At 42.6% G+C, this 26,686-nt stretch overlaps 1 protein-coding gene across 3 annotated transcripts in view; it reads left to right on the forward strand.

Annotated features, from left to right (window-relative positions):
* Positions 1–26,686, forward strand: part of ELOVL6 (ELOVL fatty acid elongase 6) — a 77,341-nt gene that overhangs the window by 40,903 nt on the left and 9,752 nt on the right. For all 3 annotated transcript variants that reach the window (XM_039550735.1, XM_039550734.1, XM_019293396.2), the window contains one exon: positions 10,383–10,514. In XM_039550735.1, the coding sequence (XP_039406669.1) occupies positions 10,383–10,514 (132 nt within the window). The remainder of the gene's footprint in view (positions 1–10,382; positions 10,515–26,686) is intronic.

The raw sequence follows: 26,686 nt of genomic DNA on the forward strand, positions 1-26,686 counted from the left end.
AATGAGACCGGTTTACTGCAAAGAGCAATGAGATAAGAAAACAAACGATAACAGCAACAATACTTATGACAGAGGGTACACGAAAGGAAGGATTCATACAGAAGACCCCCAGCAACAGACAGGACTGGACAGCTCCCTCTGCCATGCTCACTTGACCAAAAGGAACCCCTTCTCCCTGGAGGAGACTCCCTTCCTTCAACCTGACAACACAGCAGTGACATGTGATGGTATAGAATAACCCCTGAGTCTGAGCCATGCCCCCTCCTGGCTACTGCAAAATTAACCCTGTCCTGGCCGGAGCCAGGACAGTATTCTAAATTACTGTGCTTTTCAGGCATCCCCTTAGTTTGGTTTCCTCCAAAGCTCCAGGATAATTTAATGTTTTCTGGCACTGAAGGAGTTACGCGGTGATGCTTTCTATAAGGTGATCAACACGCCCTGGCTGTAAGGTCTTATTTGTGCATTACTTTTTGCTGTCCTGTTTCTAACATTGCGCTCTGCTTTACAGGAAAATCGTGCATATCTATTTTGGCTGAGAACACTCTCAGGGAAACCAGAACAGTTTTTATTTGTTTGTATTTTGCAATCCACTGACGTTGTAGCAACATCATTTTCTGAGGTCATATTGCAGAAGGCTGGAAGGGAGCAATGTCTGCTGGAATGTCTTTTAGGGCGGATAGATAGAAAAATAACACACTGCTTACAACCCCTGCATTTTCCATGTTTCATTTTAAATGACGGCTTTTATTTTTGCTTAAATATGTTTTGAGATCCAACAGACACTACTTCCCAGAATGTTTACAAATTGCCTTTGCAATGGTAGAGGAACGTGAGCTTGCCACTGTGGTGCTGAGGCTTTCTGCAGGTGCATGGGCAAAGGCAGCTTCAGTATTCTTACTGATCTGTTACTTGAGTTGTGTTTTGTCCTGTTTAATAAAGAAATATCTATCTGCTAAGCAGTTTTAAAAAGCAGCGCTTGTCTATATAAATAACGTTTTGAGTTTCTTCAGGGATCTTCCTAGATCTGAAGGACTTACGTTGATGTACTCCTTTAAGTGTAAAATTACAAAATGTCATAACCATTGATTAATTTGATCAGATAAAGCAGATCAAAGGAGTAAGGCGGTTTGTAGATCTAGTTATTTTCATGCTATGTCTGTATGACATACCTCCACTAGCATCTTCATTAACTGCTTTCAGGTGAGAAGTGGGAGCAAACAGAATGACTTCAACTGGGAAGGATGTAGGTTAGTAGTCCCCAAGTTCACTTGCAGTAGTGTTCACTAGCTCTGTGTTTTTACTGTGGAGGCCAGAGGTTTACATTTACATTGATGAAATTCGAAGTGAAAGTACTGTAGCTTTTCATCAGACCTGCAGTGCCTATGACCTACATTAGCTTCTCTGCTTTCTGCCATCTCTCCACCGACTGCCTGAAAGTCTCAGCAAAGTCTGGAAAAACCTGTGGTGGGTCCATGGGGAATTGGGACACTAATTTGTCACCTGTTATAACCCCAAATCTTTGTCTTAAGAACTAGATATGTTGTCGGAGTGATGCTAATGGATTAAGCAGAGGCTCCCAGTCAAGGAGTTTCTCTTGACTACAGTGAGCTTCTGTAAAGGCTCTTCACAGGGACAGGGATGGTCATTTTTCCAGTAGGCTCCTGTGACTCCTCTGGGGCTAGATTCAATTCTTAGCACTGGCAGTGTAAATCTTGGAGGGGTTGTGCAAAAATATTTGTTAGATATGATCAGTGTCAGTAACAGTGAAGTCAGATGTCACCCCTGGGATGTGGCCCATCCCTGGGATGTGTGGTGGCATTGAGGATGGGGTGATGCAGGCTTTGACTTAGGCTGACGCGTGCCAACTGGGTAGGAGGGCATGGTGTGGCTCTCCCCAGTCAGCCAACTCACTGGGCTGCAACTTCCACTGCTGTCTGTGTCAGGTGGAAAACTCAGGAGTGGCTGTTATCACAGCAAGCACACTCACCTGCTGTCTCCACTGGGTGGGTCCCCATTCAAAGCTTAAGTGGAGGAAATCTGGGGCAGAGCCAGAAGCTGATTTTCTTTCAGTGATAATTTTGGCAACTTGGTTTCAAAACCCAAAGTTTTGGAACTTGTTTTGGGGTTTTTTTCTGAAGTGCTTTCTGTTTGAGAGGTTCTTTTCTCTTGTGACGTGGCTGATATTTGGGGTTGCAGTTTATGAGTTTTTTACAGGAATATGGTTTCTTCCATCAAGCCTATATGAGGCTTATAAAGAACAGGGGACTATGCTTCAGAGCTGAGTTTGCCCCGTCTAGCTGAAAAAAACCCCAAAATTGTTCCTGAATTTTAACTTTGTTTTCTCACCCCTATGCTGTTCTTGTATTTTCCCATTCACAGAGAAAACAAGAAAAATTTGCTGCTGTTTTTGTCCCTAGCTGCGCACATTTTAAGTATGTGACTAATACTCTGTAACATGTTTTACAAACATGAGTGTTACAAATTACTGGCAAACATTTCAACAAAACAAATGCAACCATCAGGGAGGTGCAGGACATGAGCCACCTTCCCCCATGCCCCCACACTTCCGTGCCCTTGTTTCTCCTCTCTGTAATTTTAGGGCTGTTGGCTGCCCTGCCAACACAGGAGTGGTTTCCTGCCCCTGGGTCTGACTGAATGCGGTGTGGGCAGAGGCCCAGGTGGGCTCAGCCCCTTGCTCCCCTGGAACACTGGTCATGCAAGTTGGCTGGTGGTGAGCTGGGGCTATCTCCACTGGACCAGAGCAGGCTTTGAGGTGGTGATACACCACAGAAAAATAGTTGCTCTGCTCTTCAGAGCTTGCTGCCCCTGCAGCTCTCACCCTTTGCACTCTGACCTGGGCAGTGGGGGACCTGGGCTTCAGGCTGCCCCTCAGCTCAGCCGTTAGCACTCACAGAGCTGCAAGTCTTCCTCGTCTTCCATCCTTTCCAGCAACGTTGTGCTTGGGACAGTTCCCACAGCAGTCCTCCTGGCAGCCTCCCGGCCCCATGTTTCTTCCCTTTCTTTGGACTAAGGAGTTGGGGCAGTGACACATGTACTGTCTGGCAGTAATGACATGAATTGGGTGATGGGACCCCAGAGAGAAGGCACATGTAGGGGAATAACAGTCCCTGGCCCATATGTGTTCCCAGGGCTCTGACTTTTCTTCCCTTGCTCCCAGACAGGAGAGAGGTGCCTGGAGAGTTGCTCCAGCCTTTGGGGAAGCACAGACTTGAACATCCAACAGTACCTGTCACAAGGAGGCTGAATGGCCTTTTGAGAGGCAGGCTTTAGAAATCAAGGGGTCAGATGACTGGTATGAGATATGTCCCTGTTTATTCTCTGATAGCTTTTTACGTCAAAGACCATCATCAGTGAATCACCTACATGTGTGTGTGACTCTCATCATTGCTGTGCTAAATATAAATGTCAAAGGATATTGAGCTGTAGGAATAAATCAGACTGTGTTGGCATGCGTGTATCAGACAGATCTTCCTCTTCCGTGTGTCCTTCTCTCTCCGTTACAAAGGCTGCTATGGTCAATGGGAAGCAGCTGCAGAAACTCAAATCTAAGCCAGGACTACAGGTTATATTTTCATACACAGATCTGGCATATCCACACATTGGATCTCTTCTTGCCAGTTCTGTCAAAATTCTATCAGTGAAGAGAGAGAGAAAGATTTGCTTTGACAGTATTTCTGAGGTAGAAACACTGAGAGACTGAGAAGCGTTTGCACACCCTTTTTTATACAGAATGTGTGATTTTTAAATAAGTACCAGAGAGAAAGTAACTTTGCCAAGGCTACCAGCCCTGCTGGCTGATCTGTGGACATGGGTGTGGTGTGGGATTCACATGCGTTCAGGTTAAAGCACTTCAGTTAGACTTTCAAGTTAGCAGTTTCAATTATAAACACAAGTGATTGTTGTTATTTTCTGTTGAAAGCTGGGAGAAAGGAATAGGAAATTTCCCTTATATTTCATATAACCAAACATTCTTTTATTTATCTTTTTTTTCAGTAAATTTTTTTTTTTTTTCACATGAGTAAAATGGTGATGAAGAAGGCCAAAAGAAAAACATCAGGAGTCTGAAACTGCCTATTTACTTTCCAGCAGCACTCTGCTCTGGCAACTGCAGTGGGGATTTTTTAACCCCTTGTGCTCCCTTTACAGCATATGAAGGAGTGGTAGTGAATTTAAAAATGAGCTTTGAATGTGCAAAGTAAATACGTCTTGATTTAAAAAAGCTTTAAGAATCCTATAGAATGTAGAAAGAGGAGGCTAACACCACTTTACTGCTCCCCTACTGAATGCTGTTAGGCAGATAATCCTGTATTACATGATGAAAGATAAACAATCCATGATGAGGTTGTCCTTTGGGCATTTCTATAAAGCCTTTCTTTGATGATTAAGGAAAATCCTGTGGAAATAGTCAATTTTATAACACACACACACACACACACACATATATATATACATATCTGTTTCAGTTTACTCATTAACATCAGAGAACTCTACAATAATGACTCAGTCTGCTATTTTCAGGGGGAAAAATGGCAGCAGTGCATCTGGGCTCAAAACTACCTCCTTCAGCAGTACTGCAATATTCAGGGTTATTTCACTTTGCATCAGAGACGGGGGATGTCTCGCGCTGCTGCACATGAGGCTCACCCTCAGGCTTTGGCCCCTTATTTTAGAATACTGCGATAATTCTAACATGTTCAGCATTTTATAAATAAGTACTTCTGAGGGAGTCAGGATGTCTTACTCCTTAGCCATTTGTTTACCATTGCTTTCCTCTTTGGATTATTTGCTGTCCCTTCCCAGTGTTGTGTTTTCCTGCCTGAGGCTTGGGTGGCTCATCTGTTCTTGTCACTCCTTGGTGCCTGAGTAGGCTTTCCTGGGTGGGACTTCTGGCTGGAAATGAGGAGAAGCTTTGTCCCTGTCTTCCTTTATCATCCTCAGTTTCTGCCTCCCTCTTTTCAGTTATACTTTTCCTTTTCCTCTTTCCGGTCAGTTATACTTTTCCTCTTTCCTGTCTCTGTTCCTCTGCCATAGGTTTGCCCATGGATGCAGGAAGCACCCTTCCAGGGGTTCCAGCAGAGAAAGGGCTTCAAGCCTCCTTGCCTTCCATGCTATCCCAGCTTCATATCCATCTCATGGCTGCCAGCTCCCCTCATTTGCTGCCACGCTTACTAGTCATCCTTTCTCTTCTCTTTCTCCCATCATGGCTCCCAGCTTCTTCCTGTCCCTTTGCCTCATGATACAGCCACCTCTGTGCTTCTGTCCTGGAAGATCTGTCTCACATCTTCAGCCTGTAGCCCCTCTTGCCTCCCTCTCTTGTAGTAAGCCTAAATACAGCTTTTTATAGGTTCTCCAGAAACCTATAAAGGGGGAAAGCTGGCAACTTTTGTCAGAGGAACATGGAGTTGTATTCAGTAGAGATAGTACTTAGTCCCTGAAGTCTGAAAATGTAGGAAGGTGGGAGACAACTGTGAGAAACAGAAATGCCAGAAAAATGTGGAGGATTTGGCAGCCCTGTCTTTATGTCTACTGCGTTACCCTGCAGAACAGAATTGAAGACAAACATATGAATGTGCTAACATTTAAGTTATTGGATGCAAGTCTGTTACCGAATTACTTTGAGGGATTTTATTTTTTTACTTCCAAGGTTAATTTTTTTTTGCCATTGTTCTGCTCTATTTAGTTTCTCTTCAGCTAATAGTAAAAGTTACATTGCTCCAGAACAACTCCAGACCTCCATCTTTCAGAATGCTTGTTCGATATGTTACAGTCCGGTTTAAACCCAGAAAAGCAAGGAAAGTTAAGTCTCTGTGCATAAACTGGAAGGAACTTAGAAGGCTCAAAATATTCCCAGAAACAAGATTAAAACCAAATGAGGTTAGACATTGATGCCAAAAAATTGATGTATTTTATTTAATAGTAGAGAGGCAAAGAGAAGGAAAGAGAACAGAAAGAACGAAATAGAGAAAGAAGTGTGTGGGCGAGGTGAGGGGACAGGGAGAGGTGACAGGGGTTAGGTGGAAGCAGATCACCCCTCCGAGGGTCCCAATGACATCTCATTGCTCCCCTCCATCTGCTCTGCTGGTGGTGAGGGTCCCCCATTGCCGCCGTGGCCACGCCACCATACCGCACACCACCATACCACACGCTACCATACCACACACCGCCACACCACTCGCCACCACACCACTCGCCACCATACCACTCGCCATGCCAAAGAGTGCAGAACTCCGTGGATTAATACACACTTTGGGCCAGGTGGGAATGCCCACGTGCCTCTCTTGCAGGGGCCAGCTTGACAGTGTCCCCTGCAACACTGAGGGTCTGTTGCATCATCTCTGGTGCTCTGGTGCAGGGTCTTGGGCACCCGTTTGAGGGGGGCTCCTGTGATGGGCCATGTCACCCCCTTCTGCTGTGGATAAGCTCACCCCACAGTGAGGACCCCTCAGCTGGGCTCCTCTGCACAGGGGAGGATGGGCAGTCACTGCACCTCTGACCAGAGCCTTTTTCCCAGATACCCAGAGCCTCTCTTCCCTCCACCCTTTGGTGCAGGAGGTCTGTTCGAGCCTGGCAGCTGATAGCCCTGGGGCTGTGGTCCTCATCTTGGAGGTGTTAAGCCTGTGCTCAGTGAATGTCCCCAGCCCTGAGCTGTTACTTCATCTCATCTTCATCAGCGAGCAGTGTAAGGCCTCTGTCAGGGCCCCATCCAGGGTGTGGTAGTCTTCTTTGCAGCTTTTGTAATACAGTTTTAAAAGTCTTTCAGGAAAATGTTTAAGTCATAAACTATAATATTTCAGTCTCTGACACGATATTACTCTCCTTTGACTAAAATCAATCAGATCTAATTGAATTCTGTCAGATTGCCATTGCTTTGTGTCACTATCCCAGGACCAGACTGTAGTCATGAATCTTTGGGAAAATCCATCATAAAAACACTGGTAGGAAACTGGTTAATACCAGTCTAATGCAGTTAATCAGATTATCTTAAGAGTACATACCTCTGCAACCCCTTTGTAACGCTATCATCTGGCCTGCCAGGTTCTTTTAACCATTTTTATGCTGCAAAATGGGGAAAATTCAAAGTCCTTTGAGTGCAAAAAGTAGCAAGCATCAAAACAGTGATGATTTCAAAAACAGCCTAATCATTATTCAGTATTGTGCTTCCCTCTGATGGGAGATAATACTACTGTGTCCCTCCTTGTCTGAAACTGCTTACAGCTGCTCTCTGCAGTTCACATCATGTGTGCAGTCAAATCTTGCCTTGTCTGCCACTGCTGATACAAAGCTGCGTACTCTGGGAGTACAATTTACCATCATTGTCAATAATGCTGTACTCATTACAAAGCTCTAAAGTGACCTAAAATTTTTTGGTTCTAATTACTGTAATGTAACTATTGACCTCAATAAACTGACTGAATTCACAAAAGATAGTTTCACTACTAAGAAGCAAAGTGAAATGTTACTTGGTGTAGATACATAGATTATCTGGCTTAGGAAGAACAGGAGACAAGCAGAACATAGACCTGAACTGCTAATTCATTCAGACTGCTTTTTTTGTCTTGAACTGGAACTGAAGTTGAACCATTACTTTGAAGTCTCGGCTGTATTTGATCTAGAACTGAACTGTTTCCGGCTTGCCTTCCTGCAAAGTGTCTCTAGCTCATGAATCCCGACATCCTGCCGTGCCAGCCTGCATGGCCTGTGCCGTGTTGACAGCTGCATGGCAGCACTGTGTTGCATTCTTTTCCCCTGCACGACTTGGAATCTCATCCTGCACTGCTCTCAGTTGCTTTGGAGCGAGATCCTTGCATAGATCAGTGCAAGACAGACCTTTCCTGACTCTGGCGTGGGGGATTCACACTGCAGTGCTGTGAAGTGTGGGTTTGCACTTCCCTCATGGTGTGGAGCTGCAGGGTCCCTCCTGTGTGGCACCTGCATGGACATGGCTCCAGTAGCCGTATGTGTGTACATGTATCTCCATACCTTGTCACGTGCATTGCTGTCTGTCTGCACTGAGCGCTGCAAGCCCAGACTTCTGTGGGATTGAAGGGGCAAAATCAGGCCAAGCAGACATCTCTCCCAGTGCCCTGGAGCAGCCTGGACAGGACTGCAGATTTATGGGTCCATCACAGTTCCTTTCCTTCCCTCACCCATGCCCAGGGCGGCAATGGGCTGCGTTTCACACCACTGCTGAAAAGGCTGCAGAGGGAAGGAGATAGGAATGCAGTCCAAACTCACACTGAGAGCTTGCTTCTGTCTTGTAACCCATAAATCTTGTCTAAACAGTTAGGTGGTTCAGTATGAGCAAGCTTGAGGTTGTTCATCGTTACCCAAACTGGTTAACAAATATTTAGTGATCTCCAGCCTAGCTAAACTGCAGTCATGCTATCAGATTGGTGATTCTGTCCCTTCCCTGACCAGTGAAGTAAAAATTAATGCTTTTTTCTGTATTATGATATGAATAAGGGCCGAGGCTTTGTGGTTTTCAAAACCTGGTCATGATAACCATTGCCATGGCAATTAGGCCATCTAAATGCACAAGGTGAGAGGGTGCGGGCTCTGTGGTCATCCTGGTCTTCCTGGGGCTTTTGCCAGCATGGATGCTAAAGCTTACCCAGTGGACCACAGGCACTGGGTGCTCCCTTCTCAGAGCATCAGGTGGATTTTCGTGCAGTTACTTGTGTTTTACAACACAGAGCTGTAAATACATCAGTAGAAGCAGAGTTTTTAAGTTGGCAGAAAATGGCATACTGCAGAATGCATACTGATACGCTTCTCTCTCTTTGGAGTTTTCTCTTTTAGCTTTCAAACTTACATAAAATTCAATTCATTTACCTCGATTGAAGGTTGCATGTGCTTTCTTTGTATTTCCAGTCAGATGTGCTACAGCTTTTCTTAGTTTTTCTGAACCTTCCAGGAAGACCCTTGGCCATCAAGGGTCTCGTGATCCATTACCAGCTGCCTTGAGGTGGCACAGGCACATGCTGTGCTGTGCCACTCTATGCTTGGCCCTCAGGATCGTGCTGTGCTCTACAGATTCCTTGCCATGGGGTAACCTCAGCTGGCCAATCTTAAGGGAAGAGCCTGGAGGTGGCACTTGGGTGGTACCAGTAGTGACACCACGGCACATACTTGTCTTTCTCTTGAGGTGAAGCAACATACTATCATTTAAACATCCAGTTGAAAATCCTATGAGGACCACCATGTGGGTCTCTCCCAATGGGAAGCCTGGGCAGTGTGCCATGCCCTGATCATAGGCCTGTCTGCTGCTGCTGCCCTTGGGATTCCAGTGTCAGAAGGAACTAGAGGTCTTGTAGCCTGCTTCTGTCTTTTCCATGATGTTGATGAAGTAGTTAACTTTCTTGAGAGTATTTGTCATTCTTTCTTGGGGTACAGTAGGAACCAGAACCTGGTGCAAAACCATAGTCCACCCTATATTTGTGAATGTAATGATAAATAATGTAGGGAAAATTCTATTCTTGAACAGATACCTTTCCAGTTAGGCCACCATTAATAGTGTACATCATTAAGTCTTAGTGTAATACTGTGTTGTGTGGGAAGGAATCCCAGGCTGAGTCCATTTTTGACCTCTAATGGATGATTTACAATGAGTTATAGTAGCAGAGTTCAAATGTTTGGTGAGCTGAACTACTATCAGGCAGTTTTAAAAATAAAACTTGCAATTTGAAGAGTGTAATTGAAGTTCCTTAAGAAAGCCCTGCTTGACCTTTCAGCAAATGCACTGAATTTCCTGAACCAGCACTCATGGGCAGGGCAATGCCACAGGGCAATGCCACCCAGCATGGTCCTGCTGCTTAATGGGGCTATTGACCTCTCCTCACTGGTTCTCTGCTTCTTGTGGGGTTCATCATGGTGTGTTGCAGTGCTCATGATCTTTGAGTGTCTTCTTAGAGGAAACAGTGGGAAACTAAATTGCCATATAGGGAGGATTCTGCAGGAAACAAAAAATTGTATGAAAAAGAGAAATGAAGTGCAAAATGTGATCAACTGGTTCAAGTACCAGCTGTGTTTTGCTTGCAAAAGTGTGTCTGGGCTCTGCAATATCTATTCTATTCCTCACAGAAGTTCAGTGTTTGGAAACTGACAAAGAATGGGAGCCAAATTTGTCTGTCATTTTCCAGAACTTCCCCAGGGTCAATTTTGCCTGCACCTGGCCCTGACTGTATGCAGGCATGTAGTTTCATATGGAAATGATAAGCTCAACTGGGATGCAGGAATGCCTCCAAAAGAGTTTCCTTTTAAGGAAGCACACAAGCCCTTAGCAGTGATGTCCGTATGTGACTCTGCTGTGTATCTAATACTAATTAAACACTTGACAGGTGTTTTTTGGTTTTGTTTTGCAGGAAGAAATCATTCCTCTTTTCAGCTCTGTACGCTGCCTTTATATTTGGTGGTCGGCACCTAATGAACAAACGAGCAAAATTTGAACTGAGGAAGCCGCTAGTGCTCTGGTCTTTGAGCCTCGCCGTCTTCAGGTAGGCACTTCTTCACACCACCTGCCTTGGGAGAGGCCCTGAAGAGGTTTGGGGTTCTTCACATACAGCAGCACTGCTAGTGTGACAATAGGCTCACACAGAAGTGGCATTTCTTTGCTTCTGCTGTTCAGGGTTGTGTCCTGATCCACTCCTTAACACTGAAATGATCCCCTTTGACTTACCAGATCACAGAGCATTTGAAGAGGGGAGAAATCAATAACTCTCTTGAACAAAGGTGAAAATGAAGGAGGACATGAGAAAAAGTGGTTATCATTGCAATACATTTACCATGCAAGCTACAAATGGAAATAAACACATTAAGATGTTAGTCTTGTTCTCACTTACTAGTAGTACTATGTTTATATGGGGTGTGTGCGTGTATATGGAATATTTAGTCAAGACTCTGATCTCCTTTACAGTGAGGTAAACCAAAACTCAGTGCTTTGATGACAGGTAAATTAGACCACTGTAATCGATATCAGGAGCTGACTTCTGGTTATTCCATCACAAATTGCTTGTGACTGTAGCAAAAAGGTGGCTCCACAGGGAAAGGCTGCTTTTCAGTAATGCACATCTCTTGGCTGTGTGTTGACACCACACTGAGTATGGGGAATGTCATGTTCAGGTTGTTGGTAGTTGCTGAAGTCAGAAGCAAAATTGACCAACCTGAATTCCACTTTATCTGCTTAATATGCTAATTTTTAATGTGGCTGAAGTTAAATGAATGAACAAACAAATGCTTATAAAAGTAGCCCTTACAAACACATGAACTTTGGTACAAATTACTAGTAATAGTACACAGATGACCTCAGGATTTTCCTTCATTTCAGTGACTATTGGGACTGTAAGTTACAGCTCACTCAACAACATACAGACCAACAAACTGTTATCAAACACTGCTACCTGTATCTTTCTAATATCAATATAGTAATTCCTGATTATATTAGTTCACAGCTACATAAAACAGGCTTGCTTACTGAGCAGGTGTGAATGATGCATTATTTTTCACAGGATGGGAATAGTTTTTGCTGAGAGACTCTACAGAGGGAAATAAAGCAGGAATGAAGAAGTTTGGCTTTTTTCATGGCTTTTCTTTCTTTTCTCCAAAATTATATCACCTTGAAACTTTCCAAAACACTGGCAGGGGAGAATAAATTGTATTTCTAATAGCTAGGACATGCTAACAGAAGAACTTTAATTTGGCTTGGGTTTAACAGTTCATCAACACGATAAAGAATATCTCAGAGCAGACAAAACTTTTAGCGGTCTGGATAACTTTAAGAGCAAGTTCTAACACTGTGGAAATTTGTAATTTTCATTTGCTTGCACTTGGTGCTGTACTTCTGGCTGTGTGTCTGACATCATTTTGCTTTAAGGTCCTGTAAGCAATTGTCATTGTTTGTTTCAGAAATGTCTGAATCCCAGCAGCTGTTGAATTGGTTCCTAGATGGCATTTCATTTGTGGATCAGTTTGTAAAGTGGTTTGTTGCCAGCAGGATCCCAGTCCTGATTGCACTTTCCTATTGAATGTGGACACTAGGAACTAGCTGGCTTACACAAAGCATTTGTAGTTTAATTCTCAATTTGAGGTGGGGAAGCATGATTTTGGAACTCTCCTTTGCAGAAGATGTCTAGAGCAAATTTAAAAATTAAATTACTTTTAGATGTGTCTGACATTCACAGTGTGGGGTTTTTAAGCAGTTTCACTAGCTAATTTCCTCCCACAATCACAAGATCGAGGCACTGATCAATGAATAGCATGAATTTACACTACACTGTCTAGATGGAATTTGAAATTAGCACATTCCTTCCTTGCTAATTGGAGTTTCCCATCATAATCATATGAAATAGCTAACTCATGGCCAGCATGAGATGCTGAGTGGTGCTGGGTGATGTGAAAAATGTGGCCTTCAGGTTTTGAAGGTACAAGCAGCCAGGATCAGTCTGCCACAGAGATCACCTCAGTGCAGGCACTCAAGGTGAGCTCTCATAGTGCAGATAAGAAGCATTGGCCAGAAGGGCACAGTTAAGACAGGGATTCGCAACTCCATAGTTTGCTTCTTCCATCAACTCAAATAGCACCATTCAGGGACAAGTGTTCCCCAAGTGCTGCAGAACTCACCCTTTCCTCTGTATGTTAGGAAAAGAGGAAGCAGAGTGGAGTGGGTGTGTGAGATGTTTGGCCTGCACAGAAGTACTGTGCATTTACCCTGCTGGATTTGCAGTTGGCATCAGTTGATTATATGACTATGCTTTGCACTTCTGGGGTGCTGAGTAGTGTGCAGAAGAGTGAAATAGGGAAGGGGGAAAACCAACCCAAAATGTTTGCAGTAAGACAGAGCATGAAACCTTTGTAGCTTCCATAGCAACATGCAATCCCATACAAAACCCCTTGACTTCTTGCCTGGAAAACAGGAAAAGTGGCAAAGAATTCATTAAAACGTGAGACAAAGACTTCTTATAAAAGTGTTCATTGGAACATCCATTACCTGGTGCTTCAGCACCACTGTTCTTTCTGGGGCCATCGATCACAGCCTTACTGACTCTCTTAGCAAGCAGCACTGGAAATATTGTTAACTTTCCAAGTAACTTGTATTTGGTTTTTTTCTGGCTCCTGTCATAACTGGGTGTCGCATTTATACATTCGTGGTCTGAAAGGCATTCCTGCTTCCTCCAAAGGTCAATTCAGATACATTTAGAGGACTGCAGACTTACTATGGATCCAGGAAAATGCTGCTTAAATTTCAAAAGACTTCCTCTTTGGCTTTCTGGGAAGCTAAAATGCTATGACTTTTACAATACCTTGCAGAAATTCTAAGTAATATATTTGTCTGCCGTGAGTGGTTGTACTGAGGGAAAAAAACCTGCCTGGAGAGCCCTCAGTATTCTGCCTCAAGGTCATTTGTGAGGCTTTTTTCTGGACTCCTTGTTTATCTCCCTTTTAGCACTCCTACCATTTTACCTGCTTCAAATATCCTCAGAAATAGTAACACTTAGCAGAGGCTGAAAAGATGTGTTTAGGGCTTTAAAAGAAAAGGAAATTGCCTGCCAGGCAATGACATGGTCCTTCTTCAGAATGTATCCTGTATGCCCTGCGCTTGCCAAGATCATTTAAATGTGGTAGCTGCTACAGTAGGAAACTTGCCACGCTTATAAATAAACAAAACAACTACACCACCCTGCTGAGCTTGCTGAGCATTCAGGAGCCCAGTCAAGAGCAAGTTTTGTGTCAACACTGGCAGCCAGCCGGATTCCTGAGAAAAAAAAGCAGCTTTATTTCCCTTTGAAAGCATTGACTAGTTTTGAACATTTTGTCTCTGAAAACTTTGGTAGGAGCAATGACAGTAAATCTTGCTTTTCACTTGGAAACCCCTGTGAAAACATCATCTTCTGAAATCTTTTGCTGAGAAATCAGTTTGAGATACTGGGGTGGCTGGGCTGGTTTGGTTTTTTGGTCCCTAGCAGGTTTGTTGACTTGTTTAACTCATTGAAGATTTGTTCTGTTTTGTTTTTGTTCTATTTCAGTTTGTTGTCTACACTTTAATTAAGTGTGTTTACCCAGCCTGGTTACATACTGAGGTCGTGAGGGAGCAGTCCTGTGTTGCTCTCTGTTAACAGGAACCTGCTTTTAGGAAGCTACACAAAAGGTCTTTCTTCAGTCCCATATGACCCCAAGGAAACCACTGCCGTTTTACCTACACAATCAAAGTGATGGTCAGTCCTGTATTTCTGAATATTCCTTGGTGTTAAAAATCTGCAAAACACATCAAACCTGAATTGCCAGTTTTATATTTGTGACACTTCGAATGTAAAGTTGGGGCCATTCATTGAATGTCTTACTTGGAGTCTATCAGAGGTGTCATGCTGGCATCCGTAGAAATCAGCAAAGCTGAGGCCAGGACTCAACAGAAGGATACGAAGTCATTAATTCATGTTTTCATTACATCTCAGTTGGATTTTTGTAATTCCTTCTATAGGCCAAGGAGTCTGTGTATGGGTAGCATTTCTATCAAGGAGCTTAAACGTGTTTGATTGCCTTGTCTTCACAAAGGACAGCAGCATGGCACCGTTCTCCTGCGCATCCTTTAGGGGCTGACAGCAGAAGTTTCAGGGTCAAGGCTCTAACTAATAACAGGAAAAGGTTGTCTTCCCTAGGGAGCTCTGGCATGTCAATACAGGAGGCTAAGAAGCTAAAACATCTAATGGGAGGCAGTCATTTGTAGGCAGAGGCTAAGCTTGACGATGACTGGTAGGTGCAGTGAGAGAAGGAATATCTCTTCATCTAGCCAAGCCACACAACTGTAAGGCTCTTATCATCCCCTGAGATCACTTAGATTCTAATCCAAACCCAGCCATGCTTTGTAGCAGTGGTGGAAATGAGTAGATGTCAGTACAAGGTTTCCAAATGTCTTTCTTCCAGGTAAGCACTTTCTCTAAGTAGTAGAAATGGTATCAAATACAGCTAAAAGGTCGCTAGCTGCTTGCCACAAAGCTAACCACGGCCTCAAAAGTAAAGTATTCCCACAACAACAGGTCTTATATTTGAAAGACAAACCCAAAAAGACTCACTAAAAGAAGGTGACTCACTTTGCCTTTACGGGGCTGGTGTTGACTGATCTGTTACTGGAAGCACAGCAGCACATGTAGAGGGGTTTGCACTCATTCCACAGAGGGCTCCTGACAAGGTAGCCTGAGACACGCCCTTATGCGAAGAGCTCAATTCTGAGCTGAATTAAACAGAAAAGACAAAACATACGTTTAAAGAAAAGATTTCAGTTGCTTGGATTTGTGACTCTGAAATACATTCTAGTTATCATGCTTGTAAGTAGGAAAATCGATGAAAGATGATAGAGATTTATGTCCCCTCACAAGAGCTGCTATTCACAAATACTTGCCATGGAGATTTAAACACAACTTAATTTCATATGTTGCTGAGCAACCCATCAAAATCTTAAAATACTCTGAAATTTTATAAGGTCCTGACAGTACATTCAAAGAGAAAATTAATTACTGAAAAGAGGAATGTTTGCCAAATAACATTAAAATTAATAAGCAGCATTTAAGGTGAATTAATAATCTCACTTATAAATTTTAAAAGAAATTAACTCAAAGTGAAACATTCCCTATATTTGTAAAGCATTAATACATATTCTCAGGACATTTCTCAGAACCCAAATCAGTAAAAGCCTTAATATACACATACTTAACAATTTATTTTTATAGGACCATGTTCATCTTTACATGCTTACTCGATTTTCTTATGTAACAGATAAAGAAACATCTTTTTAATTACCGTTTTGGAGCTGAAGTTGAATATTGGGTGAAAAATAGAAATTCAGAATGATTGGAGAGAAGACAAAAATCCATTGGATGAGATTTAGCAGTTTAAGAAGAAAAGTTTCTTTTCTGTAAGTTACTGTAATTCCAGTAGGAAAATACAAACAGTGTTGTGTAGAGTGAATTCATACAGTGCAAAACACTATCCTTACTCCCAGAATTGTAACTGATGCCATGTGACAAAATGCTGTGCCCATCTTCTAAAGTCTCACCCCTTTGTTCACTCTGCTGTTACTCCTGTGGATTCCTGTGTCCATCAAAGTAATTTTGAATGTAGGCTGGTTTTACTGTTTTTGTCTACTCATGCCTATTTAAAAGTAAACCAAGGAGTCACTGTGAGACCTAGCTAATTCTGCTTTGCAGGAGGTACGGATAGGATTGTCTAAAAATTATTATGAAAATCTCTTTTCTCAGTGTTAAGCTGCACCTCCTTTCTTTAAAACCTTTTCTTTCTCTCTGACTTGGCTTGCTTGTCTTTATTGCTGGAAAATGAGCATCTTAGCAAAGTGAATTCAATACTTTATTTGAAAAGCTGTTGTTGTGCTCGTTCTGCCCCTGTTCTTTCCCCTCTCTCGCAATCAATGAATGTGTTGACTCTCAGTGTGTCACCTTGAATTACACCTTTCTCGTGAGCTCACCCTGTCCCAGCCCATGGGAGCCATCGCAGGTCACCACTCAGTATGAATGGTACCCAAAGCAGAGCCCCCAAGAGTGAAATTTTACCTCTCAAATTTTATACAGGGAGCAGACTGAAATGTTATTTGAGGAATAAAGAACATCTGTCTGGTGACTTAAGCAGGGAACAGTACTAGAGAGAAAGTAGATCATTAATTCAAAAGGAATCAAACCTCCCTTCTCTCCCCATGTGGCAGCACTTCTGTATTTTACTCAGCCTCGATACTTGGTTCGTGAGCATGCTAAAAGGGCCTCCTCCATGCGGAAATCCCTGGGGAACTGGTGTCTCCAAGTGTTTTCTTCTGAGTAAGTCCCCAACAGCTTGTGCTTGTTGGAGACAGCGGGAATACAACACTGAGAGGTGTTAACTTGCATGACCTATCAAATCCAACGCCTTGTCTGAGGACGAGCTGTTAATAAACACTGCCAGACCCAGCAGTGCTCGCACGCAGGGCTTGGCTGCATACGGGTGTCGGCCCGTGGCTTAGCACAGTCACTGTTTTGTCACAAGTTTAGCTTCTTCTAAACAAATGTGTCTCCTTGTGCTTGTACCATTCAGCATCCTCCCCCTAAGCTGTTGAATTAAAAAAAAAAAAACAAACAGTTGCCAATTGTAGGCAAATCCCTGAACTTCTCTAGCAGCTTACAGGAGTATTGCCCCACTGAGGACGGAGTGAAAAAGAAGTTCAGTGCCTCCAGTTGTTATTAAATTTATGGATCTGACATTACAGTTGTATTATAACTTTTAGCTTCTTTAAGCCTCCCTTATTCTGTCAAATGCTAGTGTTTCGCTGTAACTTAGATTTTTTTTACTTTGTCTTCTGCCAGTTTTACAGCTTTACTCATGGCTGGCTTCATTGGTTGTCCTGACTCTTTGCTAAACCTTTTACTTTGTTTCTGTTTGGCTTTATTTGTGTAGGATAATTTCAAACTCCTGAACACATACATTTCAGTGCTATACATGACAGTTACTCTGCCAACTTGATACATTTGATCCTGTAAGTATCTTTCATTTATCCTGCAGAACTAGATAATGCTGCTTTTTTGGATTATCATTTAAATCACTGCAATTCTGCACCTACTGTAAGGTTGCCTTGAGATGACATTGGATGCTGAGAATAATTTCAGTAACAACAAAGGAACAAGTGCAAATGCCCCTGATGCTTTCATTAAGGATTGCTTAAGAGGCACACTGTGCTTATGAATCCTCATGGACTACTTTAGAAATCCTCAGATGGATTCCTTAATTCCTGTGAGATTTTGCACCAAACACAAGGCTTAAGTTGAAAATTGATTTTTTTTTTTTCCTTTCTAGTAGTCTATCCACAGTCCAAACTTGCTGAAATAAATATCTAAGAACTAGGAAATACTTCTTGAAAGGAAAATACCTCATTGAGTATGCAGCCTTCACAGGGTGCCAGGGAATTTCAGCTACAACAAAGTCCAATTACTATTTAGTGATGGTGTTGCTTGAGAAGTAACAGCTTTCATCAAGAAATATTGTTCCTGCAAGTTCCTACCACCATGTGCCAGGTTACCAGGAAGCAATGTCAGGTAGCCGCACACTAAAGAGAGTAAAACTAGATGATAGGTAATTACTCTTGATCAGCTTGTAACTGCCTCTTTGGCAATCAGAGGAGATACAGGGATGCATGGGTAAGCTGGAAAATTATTTTTCATTCTCTGTAAGAAAACAGCTACGTGTTTTTCAACAGTGGATGGTTACAAGGGTGTCCCTGTAAGCAGCTTACACTGTCCTCTGGTGTTCCTTGGGTGATGATTGAGTGCAGCTGCCCTTCAGCCTGACCATTGCTCTGTGCTTATCTCCACCAAAACCCAGTGGGCCTTGCATAGTTGCCAAGTGCTCTGAGTAAGGCTCTCTGTGCAAGTATAACTCTTCACTTTCACCAGTTATCTTCCCTGCTGCTGCACAAGCTACTGGTAGGGATGTACACCCAGCATTTTTTTTTCTACTGTGCTTTGTAACCAATGCAAGTTCTTCCACCAGCTCACAAAATTTTACTTTATTGATTTTTTTGTGTGTGTGTGTGTGCTCTGCTCTCAGGGTTGTCTGAATATAGCTATTCCCAATCATAAGGAAGGCAGGCCTGGAGGATCAAATTGCATTTCCTGGAGAGGTAATTCAGGCTCTGTGAGGAGAGACTGGAAGGCAGTACCTGTGGTAGATTGATTTTTATCCACACAAACAAATAAGTCTTACGAGTAGTAGTTGCCGCGGTTGGCAGAATTGTTGAGTTTGCCACTTTAGCAAGGGAGAGTTGGATGGATTTTCCTCTGCTGTGGTGTTAATGTGATTAAAATCTCCAGATGACAGTGTCCATTGATCGAGAGCCCTGCAGAGATGTCACTGTTTGGGTATGCTTAATGAGGTCCCTGGGGAGAGAAAGAAATAAGTTAGGTCTGGCTTTCCTTCCAGTTTTGTCAATAAAAAGGACAAAGAAATGGTTTGGGGAGCCAGGTGAGTTGTGACTAAGAAATCTGCTGACAAGAGGGAAAGGCTGAAGGGAGTGGCCCCACACTGAGGGATTTATTGCCAAGGAGAAAAAAAAGGCAGATGCAAGATGCACAGTATCTGCCCTCACATGGAAACCCCAGAGCGAGCCGTCACTTTAACAGAACTCACTACCTTCCCCAAAATTTATCACATGGGATCCTAACACCACCCAGGCATGTATGCATATGCTTATGGGTTTATGAAGCTGCATAAATGATATATTATTTCTTAGAGCCATGTGAAATATTTGCACAGTTTCTAAATCAGTCTGAGCTGGCCTGACTTCAGGTTTTGGTCCCAACTGAAAACTCAAATGATTTGCATTGAAAAGCTTTCTAGAAAGGCATCTGGATCAGTGCAGTAGACAGGTCTGAAAAGCAAGGCTTGTGTGCTTGGTTCAGTGGTGGGGGTTTCTTTTACAAATGGAAGGAGAATTCTCTGAAATTTGCTTTGGGATTTTGATAGGACTGAGCCCAAACCTCAAAGTATGCGTGAATTTATGCAAAGGAAAGTTTTCTGCCAAAATGACTGATAATAACTGCAAAGATCAGCACAGGTTGTGCTCACACACATGGTCCTGAAAGCCAGAGAACCTCATTATAAAACACTTCCAGTACTTCTAACCAGCAGGTTTTAGGATAAGCAATCACCATACTGAAAAAAACTGTTATTCCTCATCTCCCCCTATTCCTACTTTTTTTTTTTTTAACATTACTGTGGCTTGGACTCCACCCTGAATGAGTCTCCTTCACCTTCAAGGATGGTAAAGGAGGACTGTGTGGGTGAACTGCAAGATCCATTTGTTTTCCTTCCCAGTTAGGAGATGGTCAGTGGGAGAGGCTGAGGAGCAGCTAGGCAGCAAAACATCAGAAGGAAGGTTTTACTGTTGGGGCTTGTTAAATTCTTGGTGTTCTCATGCCCTTACATTTGTGTATGTTCTGGACGGACCCATTTCTGTTATTCAGAGCAGTGGATTATAGAGATAGAATTTGTAATAAAAATAATGGTACCTAATACAGCATTGGTACAGTTCCTGCTGCATTCTCAACTGTAGCCTGTGTATTTCCGAGCTTTTGAGTCAGTCCTGGGATTTTCTTTCACCCTGTAAAGGAGTGTATTTGAAACAAGATCCAGCAGAGATGCCAACCACTGACTTAAATGCCTTTTAAATGGCTTCCTAGAGCAGAGTAGCTGGTCAGAGCATGGTGCCACATTTTGCACTCTCTGGTGCCAAGGCTGGATGGAAAGGCTCCTGCCTTCCCCGGTCTTTGTTTTCCCTATGAATGAGAGCAGTGAAATCATGTTATTAAAAAGTGGAGGAGAGACCATTTTAGCTGCATCATTCACCAGCCCAGGCAAATGGTGTGGCCGTGGAACCGGGCAGAGCAGCACAGCAGGGTGGGCAGCAGGCACTCGAGGCAGCAGCCTGCTTGTGGGATGGGTGGAGGCATGGGATAGCTCCAGCATGAGAGGGCCATCCATGTGGGGTGCATGGATACAGGAACTCGGAGCAGAGAAGAGCCACAGAGAATGCCCATTGCTAGTAATCACATTCACCTCCCCAAAGAAAGTGGATGTTTTCAAATAGAACATTTTCTCAGCTGGAGAGGTAAAATTGCAAGTGGGAACAAAGGCATTCATCATTACAAGCTTTCAGGCAGTTTAGGAAGTTAAAGACATTTTCTAGTCTGAAGCATTTGTGAAAACTGTGCTCTTAATTACAATGGTTTAGTCATTTTATAGATACCTTGCAGCCTTTCAGACACATGGGCTGAAGAGGATGAATTCTATGTTCTTTTTAAAGAATGAGATTAACATAAGTGCTCTGAAATGACTGCTCTGTTAATTTTTGAAAAAGTGCTTTTAAAGATATTCAGTTACCATAAGAAAAAAGTATATCATGGAACCAAGGTGCTTTTTTCATAATTTTTTCTTTTTCCTGTTTGTTGTAAGAGAATAAATAATGGTCCCAAATAATTTTATCCATAGGCTAGGCCTTGGAGGACACAGGTGTGAGGGAGTTGTTCCTGTGCTTTCAATTGTCTGCTAGCAACTGAATTGTAGAAACTGGGCGCATGGTTGTCTAAACACAGTTAACAAGGGGTAAAATATGGTGGCAAAACCCTCCTTCTTTGCTGTTACAGTTTTACACTAAAATTGCTAAACATAGAATGAGCATGTAAGTAGTTACCATAGTTCATTGGCACCAGTAAAAACTTGGTAACATTTTTTCACATCTGTGCTCAAAATTACTTTCCTTAAAGGAAAATGTGAGAAAATTATTAGCCAGTGTGATTTTTTTTTCCCCCAGTGAAATGCAAACAATACGGAGCAGAAAGGAGCTCAGTAATGTTACGATAGTCTTAAATCCCAAACATACAAAAGGAGGCATTGCAGTCCTCTGAAAGATTGACTTTGAAATAACCAGATTTTTTCATTTTACAGTGAGAGTTCAGGGTTCTGTTTTTGTCCAAGGTTGACTCACTGGTTATGTCTTCAGGCTTTTCCTTCATAGACTTGGCTGGATAGGAGCCTTTTAAAATGGGTTTCCCACGGACTCTCTTGCTGCTGAATAGGATTAAAACTGCATTTTTGTAGTTTTATCAATTGAAGGCTTAAGTAGAGGAGAACAGGAGTTTTTAAGAATATTGGCATTGAATTTTCCACCTCACTTTTGTATGTGGTCACGTCGCGAGGAGTTAAGCACCCAATCATGGATTCTGATCCATACCTGATTTTATTCTGGAGTTCACTGGTGTAAAACAACTACAGTAGTTAAAACAACTGCAAAACTTCCATGAGGGAGAAAATCAAAATATTTTCTCTTACAGTTAAGGTCAGTTGCTGCAGTCTGCAGCAGTGTAAGCAAACTCAGAAGGTGTGACAGTGGGGAGGAGGTAGAAGCGTGAATGCTCTTGAAACTCACTTTGTAGGTCACATTCTCTGTCACTTCTGTCCAGCTGTGTCAGGCCAAATCTACCCTGGTGTTTGCGTAACATACTTTCCTAAGGGAAAACAGAGCGAGAGCAAGGGTCTGACTGCCTCTGTGGAAGGCACAGGCGATGTTCAGGCTAGGTCAGAAGGTTTTCAGCTGTTGGTGTTTCTAGAAGAGCACAGCTTTGTAAACTTGCACTGTGTGTCTGTGCACCTCACTCTGTATTTTTAGATCTTGAAAGTGTGCCGCCAAAGTACCAAATATACAAGCAATGAAGTGTTGTTAAGAGGTGTACCAATAGCTTTTATGTCTATAAACTATTTATCTTGAAAAATATAGGTGTACCTGAGGTAATTAAGATGAAGGACTTGGGACTTGAATGTTTAGAGAGCAACTTTAAAAAGTGGAAAGAAAATCTGTAGTAGGTCAAAGGACTGTGAAGAAAATTTGTCCTACTGAAGTGTGTTTACTGTTACTTCAACTATACTGTTTTCACTGATACAGAGTGAGGTCAGGCCTCTTTCTGCTTTCATCAAACAGACCTCCTGGGTAGGGCACTGAACCACAACTCACAGATTCACAAAATATCCTGAGTTGGAAGGGACCCACAAGGATCATCAAGTCCAACTTTTAAGGAAATAGCCCATATGGAGACTGAACCCACAACCTTGGACTCACGAAATTGCACATCATTTCTTATCCCAAGTCAGATGCAGATTTTTGACGGGACAATTAAATTTCAGTTTGCCTCACCTGTCTGTCTTTGAAATGGGTTTAATACTTAACCACCTTACAAGGCTATCACACGAGTAAAGGACATAAAGTTCTGTAAGGAATTCACAAATACAATGTTAAGGGCCTTGGAGATGCCAACACAGACAGAAGTCTAAAGGAAGTTACCTGGATAGACCCCAGCTTATGAACAGCTTTGTACTTAGCAATTCTTCACACAGGAATGTCTGACCTAAAGCAGTTGCTGGCCTGAACTTTATTTAGGTTGGTATCTCAGGGATAGCCCAGTCTGGAAGTGGTAGGTCTTCACTGTTGGAAAGCAGAGGAGACCAAGATTTTGGTATGGCAGAGGAAGGTTTGCTCTGTGGAGAGAATGGAGATGTCCTTTTCATCTGAAGTGGATTCAGTGAGGAGACAGAAACTTCTGGGGAGGTACCTGGATCGGTTCTAGGAGGTAAAGCAGAGAAGTGCTTTACAAGTGTCTTACAACAACAGTCTTTTGCAGGAACAGGTCTCCCTCTCCATCACTAACCTTGGCATTGCTTGAAAGCACTTTGGAAATGTTGAAAGATGATGAAACAATAACCTAGTTACATTAATTTTCTTTGCCATTTCTTACAAAAGTAACAGTTGGGCTGAGTTCATCAGCTGTAATTTGAACAAGTGTCTCTCCAGGATTTCAAGGTAGCTCACTGTTAAGAAGTCCTGTCTTTTAAATGCTTATAAAACACCTCAAAGATATTACATTTAGAGTTAAGAGTGACCAAATCCATAGTCAGTACCATACTTTTTCAAATTTTTTTTATCATTTAGGTGAGTACCATTCACTATGTATTCTTCACTGACCAAGAGACTGATTAATTTAATTAGGAAAGTTAAACCTCTTCCACAAACCTAGCAAAATATTTTTAATAACTAGGTGCAGACTTATGAAGCTAGTTCTTCTAGTCAGTTACTAATACAAATTAATATTTCATATAGGTTGCCCTTGCATCACACTGACCATTTAGGACATTGGGTGCCAGATCCTTTTCCAAGCTGCTTTTCTGTGGAAAAGTTTAGAGGACTTGTTATATTGCAGTGACTTACCAACAGATCTCATTAACTCTGTGAAGTCAAAATAAGAGCCATTAATTCCATGTCAGTCACTACATGGAGCAACAGCCAAATGATAGCTTTCAGTCATTGGTCACATTTCATTTGTACTTAATGATTGGCTTCTCACCGTACAGTACAAATATCATGATTTTTCAATCAAAGATAAGTCTAAGGAAACCATATAGTTTCTACACCAGTTTAAATACAAGAAGATCCAGGATTTTTTGGTAATTCATGGAACTTATGTAACTTCAATTTTATTGAATACAATAAAAGAGACAAACTAAGACAGGAGTCACATCTGAGATAACATTTAGGTAGTCTGACAACCTTTAAGTGACACTGTATATTAAGATTTTCATAGTCGTGATTGATTCCTTCTCTCTTTTAGAAGATTTCATCTGGAAAATCCAACTTTTTAATACTGCACCATCACATATTACACATTGCCCAGTGAAGTTGGTGCTGCTCCTCCCTCCCCCCTGCAGAGCTGGCCAGATGTGGATGAATATGTCCATCAGTGGGAAAAAATCACAGCAAGACTTAAGAGGTGATTCATTTAGAAAAAAAGAAGTGGAGGAACAGCTGCAATGAAATCTAACCAATCCACAAACACCAAGAGCAGCTTGGCTATCAGAAAGCAGATTGAAACAATTGCAAATTCTAGTGGGTTGTGCTGCTCCTTTGCTAGGTCCTGCACACGTCAGCCCCCCAGAAAGTGGGGCCCACAGAACCTACATTCTCTCTCTGTGGTACCCTGTAACCCATGGACACAAAAGTTTAAGGGAACTTAATTATCCAGGAAACGTATTTCTCACTTGCCCTTTGCTGCAGTGCACTGGAAGGTTGGTGTGTGGCCTGGTTTTTCGCCAGTCCCCTCTCCGTGGAGGACAGAACGTCATCTCTGTTGGACAGGCTCTTAAGGAGGCTACTCTCATAGTCTTAATTTATTTCCCAGCCTCAAAACAGTCTGGCACGTCCACCCACAAAAGCTTTTGGAACAATAGTCTTTGAATAATCACCCAGGCAGCAGTAAAAGTCAGTAGGCTGTTGGTCCATAATTCCGGTCAGCACAAACCAGACCACAGTGTATCCTTGCCTCATTTGTCATTACCCAGATAAACCCTTCAGCCTGGACATTCCCTTTTGGTTTTGCTTAACTTTATAAAGAAACTACCCTTTCTGTAGCCACATCCTGGGGGAACTGAAAAAAATGCAGTTTCTTTTTTTTTTTCCCCAGGTGATGAGGGCAGACTCCCGCAAGCATTCTGATTCAACTACTAAAATTCTGTTTGACTGTCTTCTCTTTTTGCCATTAAGGTTAGCAGTTTCCCAGAGTACTCTGATCCTAGGGGACTTGAAGTCACCACAAAATTTAAGGACAGATTTTAGATTAGGAGCAGGCCAATGGTTCATTAAATCTTCCATCTTTCCCACTGGCCTGATGGTCAGTATTGTCACGGTAGCAACAGCAACGCAGCAAGCACACTGATCTGACTACCTCACCTGTCCACACAGATAATAGTTTATCTTCCTGTAATAGAGCTGTAAACATATATTTAGTGTGTGGTCACCATACAAATGCATGTTCCCAGAACTCCTGTTTGCTAGGTAGGACCTATCCTCATGTCCTTCCTCCCTGGAACAGGCCATTTCCCAATGCTGGTCTACCAACTTTATCTGAAGTCACCTAGGAAAAAATAATGCAAACTTGGAAAAAACCTTTCCCTCTGCTGGTTGGCAGATGCCCCCTTCAGTGCCTGCATCTTCTGGAGGTGCCTTGGTGTCCATTGAGTCAGCCAAAACTACCATTCTTTCTCACGTGGCCTAAGCAGGGTTTTATGGGAGACAGATGGAAATTTACAAACAGCTTAATTTCCAGCAGCAAAATCTATCAGTTTCTTAAGAAATTTGTCACCTAGCCCTGTCTCTGCTGTGTTACCTTTGTGGTGCACATCATTGATGGGCTGGTACTCTGGGACCAGGTTTCACAAGACTGCAGAAGATAAGAGTGATTGGAAAGAAGTTCACCATTACCAGGTGGAGAAGAAAAACTGTAAATACTTCCAGAGAACTAGTAAACATACCTACCACTCATGTTGAAAAATGGCTTTGTTACAAACTTATTTTTAGGAATGAGTTAAAAAACACAGCAAGGGGATGACTGAATGATGTGAGATGTTCTTTGACATGGACATACACCTACTTTGGTACATGGTGCTTGGTAATACCAGGAGTTTCTGAGTTTCTTTGCTGTTTTGACAACTGTGCTGGTGGGGAGTTCAGTATGTTTGATGAAGCTGCATTTCTTTTCAAGAAAATTAGTTCTGAGAGTTGTTTCTTATATATGCTTCCTCCCTGCAATTTCCTAGTATCACTTCATAGTTTGCATGTGTTCTGTTGCTTGGCTAAGCACAGAAATACTCTGCTGCCCCTTTTAACAGAAACTGCTGTCTCTGGGTGTGCTCTCAGGACTGCCCTGCTGCTCGGACATGACAGACAGAGGGGTCACTGTACTTCCCACGCTCCTGTGCCTCAGCATTAGCAGCACAACTCCTTCGTCTTTCCTGAGGACGCTGGGATTTAAATCAGAAAGACACAGAAAGGCCATTTTATTGTGTTAAGAGAGAACTCTTCAGCAGCAGAAGGGAAGCTTGGAATGACCGCCAAAGTACTGCTGCTGACCAGAACAGGAAGGTGAACATGGATTGATTTGTCATGAAGGAAGGTGTAGGGAGCTCCACATTCTTCACCTGCTGCCCTTTAGACACGTCCTTTGAATTCAGAGTGCTCCCTCTGTAAATATTTCACATGCTAAAATGAAAAAAAAAAAGGGAGTCAACAAACAACTAAAGAACCTGCTTCCCCTCTTTTCTTGCT

The sequence above is a fragment of the Corvus cornix genome, chromosome 4 (assembly GCF_000738735.6).
Source record: "Corvus cornix cornix isolate S_Up_H32 chromosome 4, ASM73873v5, whole genome shotgun sequence".
NCBI classification, from domain to species: domain Eukaryota; kingdom Metazoa; phylum Chordata; class Aves; order Passeriformes; family Corvidae; genus Corvus; species Corvus cornix.